General features: G+C 41.7%; 1 protein-coding gene across 2 annotated transcripts; it reads right to left on the bottom strand.

Annotated features, from left to right (window-relative positions):
- Window positions 1-1539: 1539 nt before the first annotated feature.
- LOC104658434 (zinc finger HIT domain-containing protein 3) lies at window positions 1540-9855 on the bottom strand. Of its 2 annotated transcripts, XM_030938514.1 has the most exons (2): window positions 9562-9845; window positions 1540-1651 (listed from the first exon to the last, which is right to left on the bottom strand). In XM_030938514.1, the coding sequence occupies exons 1-2, from the start codon at window positions 9843-9845 to the stop codon at window positions 1540-1542; spliced, it is 396 nt and encodes a 131-aa protein (XP_030794374.1). The 2 variants fall into 2 exon arrangements, with proteins under 2 accessions (XP_030794374.1, XP_010357097.2); XM_010358795.2 differs by lacking the exon at window positions 1540-1651 and having other exon boundaries at window positions 8967-9855.
- Between the last annotated feature and the right edge of the window lie 11216 nt (window positions 9856-21071).

Consider the following 21071-nt stretch of genomic DNA (forward strand, 5'->3'; position numbering starts at 1 on the left):
AAGCCATTAAACCCAGTTTTCAGGTTTTCTTTCAGTAGACGTAGGAGGAGAAAGGATGCTTTACAATAGCTTTCCCAGGGCTGGGGATTGGTCTAAGGGTTGGGAAGGGAGAAATCAGATGATAGCAAAGTTGTGAAGATTCAGTCCAGGCAAAGGCATGATGCAAGGGAACATAGATGGTGGCTGGTGGACTAAGAATGGGGATGGGTTAAAGGACTGAAGGTCCTAAGGCAGATAAAAAACAGTTTTAGAAGGAGAGGTGGAATGTAGATGGTACAGGATGGATTTCCTGGAGGTACAAGATATGTGGGTGAATAGAGACAGAAGGTGAAGATGGAGTCATAGCTAGCAGGGTACTGCTGTAGATTGGGTTTTCTGGGGAGGGGGTGCTGAGATGGAGTCCCAGAGGCTTATTAAGGAGTAACATCAGTAAAAGGAAAAGAAGAGGAAGAAGGATTGCACAGAAGAGCCAACAGACCGTGAGGCAGATCTGACAAACTCTTTGCCTTTCCAGTTAGGAGCTCCAGGGCAATGAATACCAACTAGAGGAGTCTTGCACTGGGTGGAAATGGCTGGGCCCTAGAACCACCATCTTGCTTAATCATTGGCTTGATGGTACATGAAAAGTTTATGCTCTTTGCTGAGGCAATCTCTGAAGGAGCTGGCAGCTACAGGCTGTCAGATAACTGCTCAGGAATTTGGGATTAAACCAATCATGTTGTACATTCCCCTGTTACTGGCAGCGTTGGGCATATGGTCCAATCAGAAATAATTGGAGGAGAGTCCCCCCGACCCCTTACCACTCAGGGACAACAGCAAGGAAGAATGTGGAGCAAGTTGCTTCTGGCAGCCACCCTCAACTCTCGAGGGGAGCCAGCTCTAGGATTAAGTTTACAGAATGGGGAGACAGAAACAACCTTGATCCTTGAATTGTTGATGGCATTGTGGAGCTGCTCAGTCATGCAGCCATGAATTCTGATTTATCCTTAACAATTCCTGTTATGTAAACTAAATGTCCTTATCAGTGAAGTTAGCCTGAGTTGGGAGTTTAGATTCTTGTAGCCAAAAGCATTCTGACTGATACAGGGTATTAAGGAGTTCTCAGAGTAATTAACCTTGGTAGAGCCGTAGGGTGATGGCAGAGAAAAAGATTGGTGGGGGGTAGGTTTTGGTTAACATCATGGAGTAATATGGCAAACTTTCCTTGAAGTTGGTAGGGAATCATGATCTTGGCAAGGGGCAGTACAAAGAGAGGGCAAGAAATTTTAAAAGAGCGGTGCTGTTAGGGATTGGGAAATGATATATAGTGTGATTAAAAGCATGGGCTCTAGGCTCAGGATTATTTTCAGAACTTAATTTGCCTTAAGTTTAAATTCCAGTTCTGGCCGGGTGCGGTGGCTCACGCCTGTAATCCCAGGACTTTGGGAGGCCGAGGCGGGCGGATCACAAGGTCAGGAGATCGAGACCATGGTGAAACCCCGTCTCTACTAAAAATACAAAAAATTTGCCGGGCGCGGTGGCCGGCGCCTGTAGTCCCAGCTACTCGGGAGGCTGAGGCAGGAGAATGGCGTGAACCCGGGAGGCGGAGCTTGCAGTGAGACGAGATCGCGCCACTGCACTCCAGCCTGGGCGACAGAGCGAGACTCCGCCTCAAAAAAAAAAAAAATAAAATAAAATAAAATAAAATAAAATAAAATAAATAAATTACAGTTCTACCATTTTATAGTTGTGTCACCTTTGGCAAGTTAATCTCTCTGGACAACAATTTCTTTATCTGCAGAAAGGTGGCTGTAAGGATTGAATAGGATAACACTTAATCAGGTAGCTAGCACATATTAAACCTCAATAAACATGACTTCAAAAATTATATCACATAAATGAAGACTGTTTCTCAACTAAAACCACATCATTAACCAAAACCTTTAAACTCTCTATTTTGTATCCAGAAAAAGTTTAAACATTTGGGAAAGAAGAGCTGGAAATGCTGTTTGTGTGGAGGAAATGGGTGGGGGAGTGAATTTATTATAGTAGTTTGCTTTAAAAACTTTTAAAATCGGTATAGTTTTGAGAGGTACATAAGCGGATATGTTGTGTAATGGTGAAGTCTGAGCTTCTAGTGTGCCGTTCACCTGAATTAGTAAACTGTACCCAACAGGCAATTTTTCAAACCTTGTCTCCCTGCCACTCTCCCTCCTTTAGAAGTCCCCAGTGTCTATTATTTCTCTATCTGTCTATTATATGTCCATGTGTACCCATTCTTTAGCTCCCACTTAAAACAGAGAACCTGTGGTATGGTGGTTTGATTTTGCCTCTCCTGTCTGTGGACTGGGAGTTGAGAAACACCAGCTCAGAAGTGGAGGAGAAGCTGATTGCTTCCTTTGCGTGTAGGAGAAGGTGGAACTGAGGTGCATGAGTATAAGAGCATGTGAGGTGCTGCTGGGATGTGAAGGAATGAGGTAACGGTTGCGGGAAATGCGCTGGAGGGTCTCACAAATGGGCGGTCAAGGGTGGAGTGATAAATGAGGACCTGAGTTTTGGAAGACTTTATAGGCCGGAACATCCATAGTTCCAAAGGGCTCGAAATGATAGCTGGGGCCTGGCTCAGGCACTGTTGGAGAACACCCACCCTGATGTTAATGATCAGCAACAGCCTAAAGAAGGGGGTCACATCTCCCACTTACAGAGAATGTTTTTTGTTTTCTAACTGTGTTCAGACTGTGCTAATTTTGCATGGCTGAGACATTCACTTCCCTGGTGTCTGAAGTAGGCACGACAGTGGAACCAGCCACCGGGGAAGGAAGGCTTGCTCTTCTCTTCTCATGGGGCCTGTTGTGAACGTGCTGCCAGGTCACTAGCAGTCTGTAGTCATGTTTGTGTCCACTGTTTCGAGTTCCCCAGGGAGATATGAGGAATTCCGGAGACAGTGGTGCTGTCCAGCTGCATGTGTCCAGAGGTCACTCTGCTGCTCTGCTTGGGGTCAGAAAAGTAGGGAAAAGAATCAAGTGGACATGGAGTGCCGGCATGAGAGCTTTTGCCAAGATCAAAATGTTCCCCATCGCTGTGAGCAGATGAGATCTTGGAACCTGGATGCACACAGTCCCAGCTCCAGCAGGGCTTCTGGCAACAACCCCAGTGTCTTCAGCTACAGACACTACCTCTGTGAATGCCAAGAAAAGCAAACATAGGCCCCAGATCTCCTGTTGCACCAACTGGAAAGAAGCCCACAGCAGAGGAGCTGAGCTGTGAGGACAATCTTCCCGTAGCTCTTAATTTTCCACCATTCTTCCCCCATCTGAATCAAACAAACAAACAACACGCTTGTAATAAAATTTGCAGGTGTGGCTGGTTTATATTCTGGGATTTTTTTTTTGATCAAATTCCTTATAGGATACTGGGATAAAATGGTGAATAAGGCTGTATAATGCAGTATGTCCCAGACTTTTCAGACTAAATAGAAGGGGAGGAAACCCTGGAAAAGCAGAGACTTCATTCCCCTCTTGGGAGCTGGCTCTTTTTAGTGGCCTGGGATTGTGGCCCTCAAATCCTCTCCAGACAACCCTTTGGAAACATATTCCATGTTCCTCTTCTTAGGGATGTGGGTAGGAGTGGGGGTGGAGATGGTTCTGTAAAGCTTGAGGAGCAAGGGAATAAAGTGGCACCTTAAAATCCTGGCCGTGCAAGATCGATTACAAGACCGGCAATTTACTTTGGGGAAATGCTTTTCTCAGCCTTAGGAGCAGAACAGTGGAATTACTAATATCCAGAATGATAATTGCTACCAAGGAGAAGAAAATGTTCATGGTTTACCAAAGCAAAATGTGAGCCATTAGTGGCACACAGGTGGGGAATCTGAGATCTGAGGCATCTGAATTTCTAGAAAAGAAAGAATCTGGGGGTTATTGGTAACTCAAGTCTTCAGATATTTCCAAGGCCTTAGGTTTCTTATTAAACAAAGTTTAGTCCTATTTCCAGTCAGTTGCCAGTTTTCTGAATTAAGATCAATCAACTAATATGGGTCATATTTAATGTGTGAGGCATTGGGTTCCCTTGGATTATTCCCCAAATTAATCTTCCTTCCTGATCCCTGGATACACTTTCTGCCTCTGTGTCTTCCCTCTTTTAATTCATCCTCCACTCCCTATCACACTGGCCTACTCAAGATACTTTATAATTATGGGAATTTTCAAACATTAAAAAATTTAGAGAGACTATCCCAAGAGGCCACCATATCTGTCACTCAGCAATTATCAACATTTTATGAGTCATCTTCATTTTTCTCCTTTATTTCAAAACAAATCCCAGATAGTATATCCTTTTCACTCTTGTACATAATTCCTCCTCTGTTACCTGTATTGAAAAAACATGTTTCTCTGTTTTAAATTTTTTATTGTGAAATATACGTACAAGAGGGTGTTTCAAATGCATAGGAATACTTAATATAAAACAAACAAAAACTAAAACAGTCATGAACCTACCTCCCAGGTTAGGAAATAGAACGCTGATCCTTTTTCAAGAAAGAAAGAAAAAAAAAAGACAGAGTTTGACTTGTATTTCCTATCATGATGGTAAACTAGCATGGATTCTTGATCCCTCCCCTAAAGTTGACCTGTTGGGAACTATAGAAGAGAGAACATTATTGCTGCTGCCATTGCCCCAGAAACACAGGGTTCTCAATTTGACCACATCCACCCAGAATTATCAGACTGTTCTTTGGTTCTGTGTTTCGTTCTCTCAATATGTAAAAATTCTGATAGAGGCATCTGATTGGGCAAGTCCAGGTTACATGATTATGCCCTGGCTGCTAATGCTTTGGGACAGGTAATCTGCCCCCCTGTTGATTTCTCTCAAGGGAGGAAGGGGCCCTGCCTTTACTCATCTTTTGTTTTCTCCTAATATGAAGAGGATTCATGTGCTGAGCACAAAATGACAAAACCCATTTTTCCAAGTATATATGTCCAGCCTAGGCCAGTCTTCTGAGCTCTAGTTGGTACATCCAATATCCTACTTCTCATCTCTACATGTTTGTTTCACACTTAGCCTGTGCAAGTCTGAACCCATCTTTTTTCCCTCCCAAATTCTCCTTCTCCTCTGTTGCTTTACTTGGTGAATGGCAGTGCCATCTCCTAGTCTCCCAAATCAGTAACCTGTACGCTATGCTGGAATTCTCCAATGTCTTTTCTATTTAGTCTTCACATCCTTTGAATGTATCTCCAGCTTGCTTCCCTTGTCTCCCACTCTTTGCTTAATTCAAGCCCTCATCATCCTTCAGCTATGGTAGCCTTGTCTTTGTATTTCTCTAAAAGCAGATTCTGAGATAAAGATTTGAGTGCAAATAATTTATTTGGGAGATGAGAACCACAAGGATAGAAGAATGGGGAAGTGAGACAAGGAAGGGCAAGTAGCCAAAAGTTCTGTTATCAAGATAGCTGCCACTGTGGGCCACTGGAGTTTAATCCCAAATGGGCCTAACACATGCTCCAGAGTTATACACCAGTCTCTTTGTAAGAGCTGGAAATGCTGTTTGTGTGGAGGAAATGGGTGGGGAAGATGTAGAAGATGTTGCTGGGACATTCATTCTCTGACCCTTCAAGCCTGCCACAGCCAACAAAGTGGGCTCCAGCAGTAGGAGATAGCTCTCAGGTGATACAATGCAGGTGCTGGCATCTGGAAGACTGGTTATGGCAGTGAAGTCCTATGGGTAAGGGGGTAAGGGTGGGGCACTAGGAGCATGGAATTCAGGCCTTCAATATTCCTTGCATATATTGTGCCCTTCCTGATAACCTAATTTTCTATTTTTCAGCTATAGTGATATTTCTAACACTGAAATTTGATCATGCTATGGCCCCGCTGAGCATGCTTTTAAGGCTTTCCATAGCTTTCTATATAAGATCTAAATAATTTAGCAAAGTCTACAAGGTCCTTCCTTCATCATTTTTTTCTTGCTTGTTTCTTCAGCCTGATCTCTTACTGCCTCTTCTCTCTCCATCCCCTCACAAATACTATATTTCATTCTTATCCAACGACTTGTAGTTTCCACAAGTGTGCCACAATCTGTCATCCTGCTGTATCTCTGCATATGCTCCCTCATTACTGGAATTCCTCTCCCCATCCTCTGCCGGTTCCCTCCAGGATATGGGATTGCTGAGCACGTGGGGATCTGAATAGGCTACCTTTGTTCCATCAGAGCAGAGAGAGAGAAGAGCCAAGGTATCTATATGTTTGTGTCTGTATACTTGTATATGTGTTCTTTGTAAGACTGTATCCTAAAAATGGCATATTGTTGATAAAATAATAATAGATTTTGAAAATGACTGAATTAAAAAGGATGAGTTTGTGTCCTTTGTAGGGACATGGATGCAGCTAGAAACCATCATTCTCAGCAAACTATCTCAAGAACAGAAAACCAAACACAGCATGTTCTCACTCATAGGTGGGAACTAAACAATGAGATCACTTGGACTTGGGAAGGGGAACATCACACACCGGGGCCTATTATGGGGAGCAGGGAGGGGGGAGGGATTGCACTGGGAGTTATACCTGATGTAAATGACGATGGGTGCTGACGAGTTGATGGGTGCAGCACACCAACATGGCACAAGTATACATATGTAACAAACCTGCACGTTATGCACATGTAGCCTAGAACTTAAAGTATAATAATAATAATAATAAAAAGAAAATGACTGAATTAAGCTATCAAAATCCATGGCCGTCAAAGATTTGAATCATAAAATAACTCCATTCATTCAAATTTCTCACTGCTCACCAAGCAACTTTCTGGTTATAATTTGATTTAAATATTAACTACATACAAGGCATGTACAGGTGCTGTGGTTTGAGTGTTTCTGTCCCCCTCCCCTCAAATTCATATGTTGAAACCTAACTCCCCAAGATGATGGTATTAAGAGTTGGGGCCTGTGGGAGGGGATTATGAATGGAATTAGTGCCCTTATAAAAGAGGCTTGAGGAAGCCTGTGTGCCCTCTTCTGCCGTGTGAGGACATAGCAAGAAGGCTCCATCTATAAAGCAGACACTGAATCTGCTGGTGCCTTGATCTTGGTCTTCCTAGCCTCCAGAGCTATGACCAATAAATTTCTGTTGTTTATAAACTACCCAGTCTAAGGTATTTTGTTGTAGCAGCAGAAATTAACTAAGACAATGGGACATGCCAAAATGATCATTATTTTGTCACAGTCGTATTTCTTATTTAAATGAATAAATGGCATTCCAGGCCGGGCGCGGTGGCTCAAGCCTGTAATCCCAGCACTTTGGGAGGCCGAGACGGGCGGATCACGAGGTCAGGAGATCGAGACCATCCTGGCTAACACAGTGAAACCCCGTCTCTACTAAAAAATACAAAAATCTAGCCGGGCGAGGTGGCGGGCGCCTGTAGTCCCAGCTACTCCGGAGCCTGAGGCAGGAGAACGGCGTAAACCCGGGAGGCGGAGCTTGCAGTGAGCTGAGATCCGGCCACTGCACTCCAGCCTAGGCGACAGAGCCAGACTCCGTCTCAAAAAAAAAAAAAAAAAAAAAAAAAATGGCATTCTGATTTACATATCAGTCCCCTGTGTGTTTGTTTATCATGAAGTACTCTTCTTGAAGAGTCTGATAACTCTGATGCACTGTGGAGATCAAATTTTTAAATCTAGGCCGGCATGGTGGTTCATGCCTGTAACCCTAGCACTTTGGAAAACAGGGGGGTGGAAGGGGATTGCTTGAGCCCAGGAGTTCCAGGCCAGCCATGTGAAACCCCATCTCTACAAAAAATACAAAAATTAGCCAGGCGTGGTGGCGCATACCTGTAGTCCCAGCTACTTGTGGGGCTGAGATCACTTGAGTCCGGGAGGTCAAGTCTGCAGTGAGTCATGTTTATGCCACTGCACTCCAGCCTGGGTGACAAAGTGAGACTCTGTCTCCGGAAAAAAAAAAAAACAAACTATAGAGCCAAGGATCATTCCTTTCACTTCTGTGCTGTTATGAAGGTAATGCCCACCTGTCAGGTAACCAGACAGTGGGTCTCCTCTGGCAATGCCACCCCATTGTTATCCTTTTTAAGGTCCAGTGACCCATGCCCAGCTAATTGTTGATGTATTGATTTCTGAAGCCATGTTCTAAACACACCATCTCATATCTAAACATGACGCCAGTAACTGTCAGAGGACATTTGAGTGTGTGTGTGTGTGTGTGTGTGTGTGTGTATGTCTGTGTGACTTTTCTGTGATGATTATACATGGAATTAAGCCATGGCATCCTCTCACTCACTTCCCCCTTTGACCTACATATTTTTGGGACTGATTACTGAAGAGGCTGCACTGTTGAAAAGAATTTATCTTTGGATGATATAAAAAATGGGTGATTCACACAGACTGATGCTATGGCCTTATCCAGCAAATCAGCCTAGATAAGATAAGTGAGTCCTCGGTTCAAGAATAAAAGGATTCTAGTATGTTTCTCAGGAAAATCTTATTTAGCAGAGAATGTTGTAGGGAAAGATTAGCCTTCTATGATTAAATGGTTCCATAGAGATATTACACTAATAAACATCAAAACTTAAACTCACGCTATTCAAAAAAGCAAATTATCTGGATAATTGTTTTAAATTAGTAATATGTGGTTCTATTCACTCATTTTCTGTAGACTAAAGAATATCTAAATAAAATGTCACTCATTAATAAGTTTCCAATTATGTTATTAGTTCTACATATCTACCCTGATAAGTTCTGTGCTCTCAAATGCATTAAATAAATCCACACCTAAAGGCAGCTTTGGAAATTATTCTAGACAGATTACCACCATTCCTGATTAGATGTGGAACAAAAAACATATTGATGTGAACATTTGATTTGCAACAACCAATTTGATGTTTGATATCTTCGCTTATCTAACAAAAAGCTGATTCACAATCTCATTTATGGAGCACAGCTACCTTTCAGAAGAGATAATATTGAGCAGATAAATCTTTTTTTTATTTAATAAGTTGATTTATTTAATGTAATTTCAAACAATTATGAATAATGCAATGTACAGTAGAATCACATCCTGATTTTATTTAGTAACACTGACCAAGTTTAACTCCATATGAAGTGTAAAGCTTGATATCATTTGTGATGTCTATCAACTGTACCAAAAGTAAAACATTTAAAAACAACCATCTGAATGTCAAGTTTTTTCTCCATAAAGGACTTGCCACCTTAAGGGCCCCACGTCTGCCTGAAACATGAGCCACATCAATGCCGGTAAAGGCCTGTATAACCTAGTCTGCATCCTGGAAACCTCTTCTGTCTAGGGCCCCCCACACTAGCTGGTCTCCTGGGAGAGGGAGCAGGCAGGTTCTGGGAGTCAAGCACACGTTTGAGCAAGCAGCACAATAATCCATTTTAAGAATCCTCATTCTGGGATGGCTCCACAATTCCTAAACAGCAGTCTGCAAACTCCACAAACAAGGGCTCTTGCAGGTAGGCTCTCATGAGCTTTGCTTTGTCTTCCCCCTGATCGAGGTTGACCATCAACTGCCTGAGGTGTGGATTGAGCAATAAGCTTCTTAATGTTGCAGATTCCCCTAAATTCTTTAAATTCTGCAAAGAAACTCTGTCTTCTTCCTCATCACTATTGAGAAAATCAGCTATAGAGTCATCATCATCTTTGTTTTCCACAGGCTTTATGATTTTGGTAGGAAGAGCTGATCTTATTTCTTTCTCAGCAGGACGAGCTTCAGGGTTGCACTGTTCTTTGTGCTTCCGGAAGCAGGCTACAGAGCAGTAGGGCACGCGGCAGGCCGGACAGTGGTATTTGGGCTTCTCCAAGCAGATCACGCAGACAACGGTGCTACATCTGAGCGACGCCATGGTCGTGGGGAAGGAGGTGAGCAGATAAATCTTTAAACAAAAGTTTTATCCAGTATATTGGTTATCTTCAGGCTAGCTTACTTCAAGGTGGCAAAGTACTTATAGCAATTGCAGGCTACATGCAGATCAGACAACCTCTAAGAGATACTAGATGGCCTCTCTCTTGTGCTTCTTTTTGAGTGAGGAAATTCTTCCCAGTTGCTTCCCAGCCGACTTCTAAAATCACACAAGCACATGCTTCACTAGTCACTGTGAAGGCAACAGGACTAGTATGGTCATCTTAGACCAATCAGGATTCACCCTCTGATATTGGGGCAGGGCCAATCTTCCGTGCTGCAGAAGGCCTGGGGAGGACAGTTACTTGAACTCAGCCAAGGTTCTGTAAGAAAGGAGAAAAGGGAGAAATGGTTGTAGGCTAGACACCTAACAGTATCTATAACATATGTAATATTACGTATGTTAGTCCTCTTTCAGAATAATCTGTGTTATTCATAACATGCATAGAAATGGAACTTCTTCTTTTTTTTTTTTTTTTTTTTTTTTTGAGACAGAGTCTCGCTCTGTCGCCCAGGCTGGAGTGCAGTGGCCGGATCTCAGCTCACTGCAAGCTCCGCCTCCCGGGTTTAAGCCATTCTCCTGCCTCAGCCTCCCGAGTAGCTGGGACTACAGGCGCCCGCCACCTCGCCCGGCTAGTTTTTTGTATTTTTTTAGTAGAGACGAGGTTTCACCGTGTTAGCCAGGAGAGTCTCGATCTCCTGACCTCGTGATCCGCCCGTCTCGGCCTCCCAAAGTGCTGGGATTACAGGCTTGAGCCACCGCGCCCGGCCAGAAATGGAACTTCTTATCGATTTTGAGTAATATTCTTATCAATACGTTACCGCAGTACTGTAGAAGTGCGAATTCCAGAGAGACATTCAAAATAGTCTTTTTCAGTTTAAGAGATTAATATAACTAATGCGATTTAGGAAATATTTTTAAAAATTGTCCTTTTTCTTTTGAAACCAGGTCACTAATTATCTGTTACAGCTAAAAGAAAGATCAAATTTGTGTAAGAAAAAATCTAGTTTAAAGTTTGTAAATCTTAAATTATATTCATTCAAAATGGAAATACCATCTTAATCTGCTTGTATGCTAACTCACATCATATTGGGCAACTCATATTTTAAAATACTAATTTGGTTTTGAGGATTTATTCAGACATGTTGGAGGAGACAAAGGCTGCACATTAATTAAACTGGATTTAGAGACAGCTTACTGGCGTCATGTAGCTTCAAACATTTAGATGCTATTTTTCATTATGTCTACAGGTTCCAATCACTGTTCGTCTCAAACTGTTGCTTATTTAACCCCTTGTTTTGATGTTTTAAGACATTAGTTACCTAAGAGAAAGAAGAAAGGAGAACTGAAAGTGTAATAGATGACAGATGAGGTAGGATATAGTTGGGAAATTTTCAAAATCAGAGTGCTTTGCATATTAAAATAAATACATTTTTAAATGCTCATGTAAGCAAAGATGGGTCTGAAGTTTGTTTGTTTGTGCTTTTTTTTTTTTTTCTCTTGACAGAGTTTTACTGTTGTTGCCCAGGCTGGAATGCAATGACATGATTTCAGCTCACTGCAACCTCCACCTTCTGAGTTCAAACAATTCTCCTGCCTCAGTCTCCTGAGTAGCTGAGATTACAGGTGCCCGCCACCATGCCTGGCTAATTTTTGTATTTTTTAGTAGAGATGGGGGTTTCACTATGTTGGCCAGGCTGGTCTTGAACTCCTGACCTCAGGTGATCCTCCTGCCTTAGCCTCCAGGCCTGAGCCACTGCACCTGGCCAGGCCTGAAGATTTTTAAAAATCAATATTTCTAGTCCAGTGGTTTGTTCTAAGCACTGGAAACTGCTCCCTGCTGTTCCTTTCCCTTGGTTTGCCAGGAAGTGTAGTTAGTATTATTTATTGTTATTATTATTGCCTCCAACCCCTTCACCTGCCCATCCTTGACTGGTTCTGTTTGTGTAGTCATCAGCTTGTTTCATGGTAACATCATACTTATGTACCTAAGCCTGAATTCCAGTGTCATTTCAGAATCTTCCTTCCCCTCACCAAAATCAGCCAATTGTTCAACTATATCTTGTGCATCACACCTTCTAAACATCACTAAAATAATTTGTTCTCTGTAAGAGACACTTGTACTTTTTCCCTACTTTACTTACTCCCAGTTTTCCTTTGGAGACCCTACTTTCTTGCTCTTAGTTCAAGTGTTTTGAATAGTGCTCCAGAGGTAGACACAGAGCCCAGCCTTGTCCAATCAACATCTCTCATTTTCCTGTCCAAGGTGATAGGTCAGAGTGATGGACACATATCCCAAGTTGTTCCAGTGAGATGCATACTGAGAGCTTTATTGGAACTGCTAAAGCTGCTGATAGGGTGTAATGTAAATCTGGAGCTGCTTGCTGGCTATCACAGAATCAAAGGATGGAGAGAAAGAGAGAGAGATTAGGTCTTGGTGACATCAATTGGGTGACTGGAGCCAGCAATGCCTGAAACCTTATCTTGGTACTTTTGGGTTCAAGCTACATTTCTGCCAGTGGCAAATAAAAATATTTTGATGAACAACTATTTTTCTTTTGTACTTTGACAGTTTCATTCTTTCTTTGAGACTCAGCCAAGTGTTACTGTCCTTTAGTGGAACCCTCCACGACACCTCCCCCTAACCTGAAGATAGAGTTCTGTGCTTTTCTGCATGAAATTTGTATTATGTACAAATTATACCACTGTTTCATTGTCAGTGTTCTTGTTGGTCTATGGCAGATGCTGCTTATCAACCAATTCCCATTCTCCCATTTTTTTTTTTCTTACAAGAGTCTCTATTTTTGCTTGGAGTGGCAATATGCCTAGCTTAAGTACTTACCTTCCCAAAATTCTTTGCAGATAGAGTGGCCTTACTACACAATTTTGGCCAGGAGACAGAAACCAACGTCTGCTAGAGATTTCTGGGAAAGTTTTTACTTTCCTGATTCAGGCAGCTTTCTTACCCTCCTCTTTGTTCTTTCTCTCCTTTCTTTCCTGGCAGGAGGCAAGCAGCTGGAGTAGAGCTGCTACCTGGCACCCGTGAGTGACTAGCTTGTGGAAGGAAGTCATATGTTAATGATGGTGGAGCACAAAGATATCCGGAGCCAGAGGCTGAATGGCTCTGAATTGCCCACCTCTGGACCTAACATTTGGAAGGGAAATGACCCTATTTAGTTAAGCCTCTGTAAATGCGTTTTTGTTTTTTATTTGAATGTAGCTGAATGCCTTCCTGGAAGAATGCATCTGAACTGATAGTCTGGTCAAAACTATGAATTCCTTGAAGACAGAGCCGAGTCCCTTGCTTTTGAACTCTAAATATACCTAATGTTTGGCACATAGCAAAGGTTCACTCTAATACTATAAATGGGATTTAAGCCTCAGATTCATTTTAATCCTGAGACTTTATGATTTTATTCTGTACACCACCCCCAGGGCTTGCTTTCACTCCAGCACCTACCCCTCTCCTAGCCATACATGTTATTTTGAAGGGAACCCCTAAACCAAGAAGTAGAGGTTGGTCTCCACATCTCTGTAACATGGTTGCTGCTATTACTTTCCTTGCTTGACAAACTTCTCACTTATCCACATTTGCTATTTTTATTATTTCATACATGGAACCTGTAAAGACTTTTTAACATGAGGTCAAAATTTCAGGTTCCTTTGAATATGGTTTCACTCAGAAAACACTTAAAACAAAAATTCTGACTTAGGAATTTAATTTATTAACAGCTGCCAGTATCAGTCACCAAATTTGGCTCCCAGAGAGGCTGCCCTAGGCCTCAGGTAAAATTCTTCATCACCCTAGGTAAAAATCCATTACCTTAGGTCCTGACTTGTGTTCCAGGGGACTGATCAGGTCGATGGTGATGATTATTGTAATGAGCAGTTATTACTGTTGGCTACACAGAGATTCCAGGATTTCTGAAGTCAAAACAAAACAGCTACTATTATTGCAGAGAAGAAAATTTTATTCCATAGGACATGTGCTGTTTAACTTCTATTAGCAGTAAAGAAAAATTACCCATGTACATTTCTCATTCATCAATGGTATCAAAGAATTCACACTGGGCATCTCCTAATTAGCTTCTGGAAGCAGAAGTAGTGTTATTACTTAGAAGGAGACAAAATTAGTTATGCCCTTTTATTAAAAGGAAATTTAATGTATAAAAGACTCATTTCTTAAATTAACCATGTGAGGGCTTTTACACTATGAGAAGTGAGGACGAGATCATCCTTTAGATTATCACTAAGCTTGCTCCAAATCACAGATACTGGTAGGTTAAACACTGTCACAAAAAGGAGTCCCCTGAGTTGGTGCTTCTTGTGGACACAGAGAAACATAGAATATATGGTCCAAAATTCTTTAGGCCATGTGACCTAGTCAAAGGACCTGAGTAGTCAGAGCTACAACTAAAATTGTGATTATTCTCACCAAATCTCAAACCTCTCCAAAGGCCATTTGAGAAAGTCAGTAATACTTACCTGTGCGATTCAGGAAGTGTGCTTAAAGGTCAGGCATTATTATTATTGTTGTTGTTGTTGTTATTTTTAACATGGAATCTCGCTCTGTCACCCAGGCTGGAGTGCATTGGCATGATCTTGGCTCTCTGCAACCTCCGCCTCCTGTGTTCAAGCAATTCTCCTGCCTCAGCTTCCTGAGTAGCTGGGACTACAGCTACGTGCCACCATGCCCAGCTAATTTTTGTATATTTAGTAGAGACGGGGTTTCACCATGTTAGTCAGGCTGGTCTTGAACTCCTGACCTCATGATTCGCCCACCTTGACCTCCCAAAGTGCTGGGATTACAGGCGTGAGCCACTGTGACTGGCCCAGCATTTCCTTTTTCACACAAATTCCTGGAGGATATTTTTAAAAGTAGCTTTACCTACTTCTGGAATGGAAACTAAAATCACTTCTTCTCCTTTTTTTTTTGCCATGAAGAAAAGAAACTAAGTAATGTAATAAAAAGTGATGTGTTGGGTGGTGGCTACTTTAAGAACGAGTGGTCAGGGAGAAGAAGTGACTGTTGAGCTGAGATAAGAAGGAGCTGGCCAAAAGAAAGTCTGGGGTGCAAGAATTTTAGGTATAACATGCTGAGCTAAACGGTTTGAGATTTGTCTGGGTACAGAGTGATTTTGGACCATTCAGGGGCCTTCTATGCTGGGGCAAAGTGGGAGTGGGTGGTAGGAGTATCTGATGAGGTTGGAGGAGTAGGCAAGAGCCAGATCATGCAGACCTAGGAAAAAATGTAAATATATTCTAAGAATAGTAGGAAGCTACTGGACATGATCTGATCTCATCTAGGTTTTTAAAAGACTGCCCACGCTGCGGTACAGAAAATGGATGTCATGAGACAGGAGCGGAAGAGAGGAGACTGTCCAAGTGAGGAATGATAGTGATTGTACTGGAGTGGTAAGAAATGGAGAGAGAGGACTGGATTCACGATGTATTTTGGATGAATGGCCAACAAAACACTTTGATGGATTATACATAGGGCATGAGATAAAGAAGAAAAAGGCTTAACTCAGTGGATAAGGCTGCCATTGAGTGAAATAGGAAGACTGAGGAAGGCCCACATTGTTTTGCAGTGCTAGAAAAAAGAGATTGTTTGTGGACATGTTAAGCTTGAGATTCCTTTTAGATATCAAAGAAAAGATGGTTGCAAGGTAAGGCTGACCTTGATAATAGTGTTTTTACTAGAGTATCAAGGAAGTGGGGCGAGTGACTAAAGACAAGCCTTTTTAAAGAAGTTTTAAAGTGAAGAGAAGCAAGGACATGGTGTAACAGCTAAGATGGATGTAGAGTTATGAAAGGTTTGTTTTGTTTTAAGTTGGAAGATACTGAAACATGCTTATTTGTAAATTCTGGGAAGAAATTAGCAATGTATTCTTAGGAAGGGAGGAATGAAGTCCTCAACAGATAAGAGAAGGAGAGATCCAGATCAAAGAGGAGGGCTGGTCTTTCATAGGAACAGGGATGTTTAATGCATAGCAAATGGAGGGAGGGCAACAAGTCTGAATACAAATGTGGGTAGTTTTGCAGGTTTGGGGATAGGAAGATAAGGAATTTCCTCTGATTTCTGTATTTTCCCAGTCAATGATGAGGCCAGATCATCAGCCAAGAGTAGTGGGGAGAGAAAGGGAATATAGGAGATTTGGGGGAGAGAATAGAAGTTGTAGTATGGGAAGTTGAAAATCTGAAAGCATACTAGGATTTTTGAGCTGTGCTATGTGTTCAATTGAGATTTGTTATTATTTCATACGTGGAACCTGTAAAGACTTTTTAACACGAGGTCAACATTTCAGGTTCCTTTAATATGGTTTCTAAACCATGGATTTTCTAAAACATGGATATAAAATTAAACAGTTAACATGGTTGGTCATGTGTTTTTCCATGGGAATGTTCAGGAGATTTGGTCCAGGTATACAGTAGCTATGGCAGTGAGTTTAACCCTGTTAAGGGACTTTACCAGGAAAGTACAATAATGGGGAGAGATGGAGCTGTTGCAGATGATTACAATTATGGACCATGGGAATCTGGATATGAGGAAATGAGAGTGATAATTAGTGAAAAAGCAACAGGGCCAATGGCTCAAAGATCTCTATAAGGTCAAAGACTTAGTACAGAGAAGGTACTTTGGAAAGTGGAAATCACCTGGGGAGCTATTAACACATAGGAATGTTCATGACTCTTCCGCAAAGATTCTGATTTAGTTGGTTTGGATTGGAACCTTAGTATCAGTGTTCTAATGAGCTTTGCAGGTAATTATAGATGCAACTATGGTTAAGAGCCACCAAGTAACAGGAAGATGGGCAGTCAGTTCATGCTTGAGGGACAGTTAGCTGGAAGGTGTGGGGCCACTGGGCAACTGCTCTCTTCTGCAGCTGGTGTTTGTTTGATGACTTGGGAGTGACTTGGGAATAAATGAGAGTTTCCTCCTCCACTGGTCAAACAGTGTCCACAAGAGTAAATGTGAATGTAACTACAGTCAATATTAACTGGGATGAAAATCCCAACTGTTAACATGAGCACATTTCCATTGTTACAAACATCCCTCCTGGGTTTCTCTGAGCTTGCTGTGGTGTGGTAGCCAGGAAGAGTGAAGAACCATCTCACCGGCATGCAAGGCTCTGTGGGGACCCTCTCAAGGCATCCGGGTCATAGGTGCACTGAAATCACTCATGAAGCCCCTCTCCACTCTTCATTGTGGAGAAATAATTGTCACTCTTGTGTCTATGTAGCCAAGAGTGATGAAACAAACAAGCAAACAAACAACAAAGCAACCCAAAATGCAAATTCTCTGTTACTCTCTTTCATTCTACAGACTAAAAACATGATAAAGTGTCACTTATAGACTGACATAAAAAAGCTGACAAAAATACCAACCGACAAAAATACAGACTTAGAACAATTTCAGAACAAAGTCCTCTGAAGGACAAAGTGCATTTGTGATACACAACACTAGTTCTTAGTCTTGCTGAATTCTGCAACCACAAATTGCCAGAGTGACTCCAGAAGCTAGCAGAAGGCTTGTTTCATGGAAGGCTATGTATATACGGACCTTTCTGTACCTGCACCATCTCTCTCTAGGTACAGGAACCAGAGAGATAAGCTCTCAAGTTATAAAGTCAACACTGGCCCTCTTATTCACCTGCGTGACCACGAAGTAACCAAGTGGCAGAAAACAGATTGAAATCAAAGGACAAATGCCATGTAGTATCCAGCCATGGTGAGCTCAAATGTGGCCAAAGAACTTACAGAACTTTCTCAAGCAGAGCTTTCATTGCTCACTGCCAGCACTGTGTGGGCAAAGGGAGATCAGCCCCTAAACAACAACAACAACAACAACAACAACAACAACAACCACAGTTTAAAAGAAAATAAATTGCAACACTTTAAAAATGTTAAAGGATGCTTTATTGCTTTTAGTGGAGTTTATAAAAAAGAAATGAAAATAAGCAATGTCCAAAAGAGTAAATTTGACTGTAACTATAGTGAATATTCACTGGGATGATAATCCTAACTGTTAACATGAATAAATTTCCATTGTTACAAACATTTGGTTTAACTTAATCCCCAGAATATATTACCGCCAAAAGGAATCTCATTGACAAGAGCTAATGCATCAGTTACTCTTAAAACTATCCCTCTTGAACTGTTGACTTACTGGTAGTGTTCGTCATGGAAAAGACTATTTTTATTACCACTGTCATCAAACTCAGTGAAGTTCAGAGATATTTGCTTGTAGTCACTACAGCTTATTCTTTTTGCTGATTAGAGTCCACATGTGTGAACAAGAGACTAGAGGTTTGGTGATGCCGCATTTCTATCAGATGACGATGTGATTGTGATTGGATCAGATGAAAGTGTTTAACTGGGCTTCCAATCCAGATTCTTTCAACTAAAGCCAACAGGCAAGGAAAGCAGAAACAAAATGCACAGGGAACTCATTTTAAAATGTTCTTATATAAACAGCTTTGCTTGGAAGTGCTAGGGGTCAGGGTGATAGGTAGAAGTTATTTAATGTTTCCCTCCAGCTTCTCAGATACTCCCCAGCCTCAGATTTGCAAATATCTCTCAACATTTCTGAACTGTAAAGGAAACACAAATTAGGAAGCATCACCAGAACTCTTTCAGATCTAGCATTTAAATAGAATAATGCAATATGATGGAAAGATTTTTGGCCAAAAAGATATTTGAGAATGTAGGTTGAGCCCCAGTTCCATCATTAAATAATTCTTGGCCAAATAGTTTCCTTCCCTAATCAGGAAAATGAGAAAGGTCTAGTATATCCATGGTTTGCAAACAGTGCTTTTCAGGACCCTTCAGGAAAGGAGTGGATGAGGGCACTCTACCAAAGTATATTGTTTGTTTTAGGCATTGAAGCTTTTTTTGTTTTGTTTTTGTTATTGTTTTCTTTCCAACCTTTAGGTTTAGGTTCACAGAGTACATGTGCAGGTTTAGTGCATGGGTAAATTGTGTGTTGTGGTGGTTTGGTGTACAGGTTACTTTGTCACCTAGGTAATAAGTACAGTATCTGAGAAGTAGGAGCTTTTTTTGAAGAAAGATTTCTGTCATCAAAAAATTTCACAAAGGATTTCATTAGATGACCATTAAAGTCTCTTTAAAGAATGGAATACTTTTAATTTACAATAGTGAATTCATAGCAGTTATTTCTAAATTATTTTGGTTGTTTGTTTTTTGAGACAGAGTCTCACTCTGTTGCCCAGGCTGGAGTGCAGTGGCATGATCTTGGCTCACTGCAACGTCTGCCTCCTGGGTTCAAGTGGTTCTTGTGCCTCAGTCTTTCCGGTAGCTGGGACTACAGGAGTGCAATTTGCAATTCCAAAATTGCATGGCAAATATTAATAAGTTATATAAGTGTACTACTGTAAGATATATTCCTTATGAAACATTTTTCCCAAAATAGAAATGTCAAAGGGGAGATAAATATTAAATTTTAAGGTAAATCATACATTTATTTTATAATGATTAAAACTTTTTATCAATATTAATACCTTTATTACTTGACATTATTAATATTAACATTAAAAGTTGTTTTTTTTTTTTTTTTTTTGAGACAGAGTCTCGCTCTGTCGCCTAGGCTGGAGTGCAGTGGCGCAATTTCGGCTCACTGCAAGCTCCACCTTCGGGGTTCACGCCATTCTCCTGCCTCAGCCTCCCTGAGTAGCTGGGACTACAGGCACCCGCCACCACGCCCGACTAATTTTTTTTGTATTTTTAGTAGAGACGGGGTTTCACCTGTGTTAGCCAGGATGGTCTCAATCTCCTGACCTCGTGATCCACCCACCTCAGCCTCCCAAAGTGCTGGGATTACAGGCGTGAGCCACTGCGCCCGGCCAACATTAAAAGTTTTACTGAAAGTAATGGTATTGGAATATGTCACCTGATTGGTTGGTCATTGTTTGTAACTGCATAGAACTTGCTAATTTTCTACTACCATGGTAGGGCTTATAGTTGATCTTCAATATTAATGGTATGTACTTTCTGTCTGGACCTGCAAACAAAAATTAAATAAATGGCCTACAGCTCTAGGATTTTCTGATTGATTCACACAGTCACAAGATGCTGGAAGATGGTAAATTTAGTGTTTTTAATTCCAGACAAAAACCACTCTGGTTCATTTAAGCAGGAAGGTTTTACTAAAAGATTTCAGACAGTTTATAGATCTCCGGGAGGAACAGAGAACCCGGCTTGGATACTTCACATAGCAACTAGAAGAAATGCCCTTCCACAGCACAGGACTGGCCTAACCAAACACTGCAGCTGTCCCTGCTTACTTCTCAACATGAATGGTGCTTAGGACAGAATGACAGAACCTCCAGCACAGCTGCCCCAGGAACTCCTGGCACCTCTGCCTCTGAGCTTCAGGGAGGTTCACTTGCCCCTAGAGACCACTGACTCACACTGATCATTCTGCCTGCATATCTCTGCAAGTGTGTCTGCTATTAGACTATTTGGTGAGACTAACTGCAATGAAGAGGGTAGGTCTAGCCATGCTATTTGCCAACAAATCCTGGTAAAGAGAAGGGCCGTACTTTGTAGGATGGCTGGTAATGAAGAAAGAGCTGCATCCCTTTAAGGAGTGGCCAGAGTCCAAGAAGGCAAAGCTTGGCTGACAGCCTGGTCTGGAATCAGTCTTTGAGTAGTCCTGAACAAGAGGGTACAATGGGCAATGGGGCTTCTGGGTCAGTAGCAGGGCTCAGCTCCTAGTGAATGGCTTGGCTGCTGTAGGCTGGGTAGGCATGTCAGAGTCAGTATGAGGGATGGTAGAGGCAAGTTCAGCCTCAAGAAAAGAGTAACAACAATGAGTTAGGAGACCACTGTTCTCAGCCAACCAGTTTGGGTTCAGACTTACAGGACAGACAGTAAGTAAGACACAAGTGTGAGCCAAATGCTCAAACATGTCCAGAAGCTGAAATCCACTTGAAGCCTAGTTTTGATTCTGGACAAAGGAACAGTCATCTAGCAGCAGAGTCTTATCACTGGGGAAAAGGAGCTCCTACTGTCCCAATTTCTCTATAGAGGTTTCAGAACTTACTAGGCTATAGTGGTCCTTATCAGACACGCCAAATAAAAGCAATGCTTATTTATTGCTGTACAATAAATCACCCCAACATAGCAGTGTAAAACAATACTCATTCT

Source organism: Rhinopithecus roxellana, chromosome 1 (assembly GCF_007565055.1).
Source record: "Rhinopithecus roxellana isolate Shanxi Qingling chromosome 1, ASM756505v1, whole genome shotgun sequence".
NCBI lineage: Eukaryota > Metazoa > Chordata > Mammalia > Primates > Cercopithecidae > Rhinopithecus > Rhinopithecus roxellana.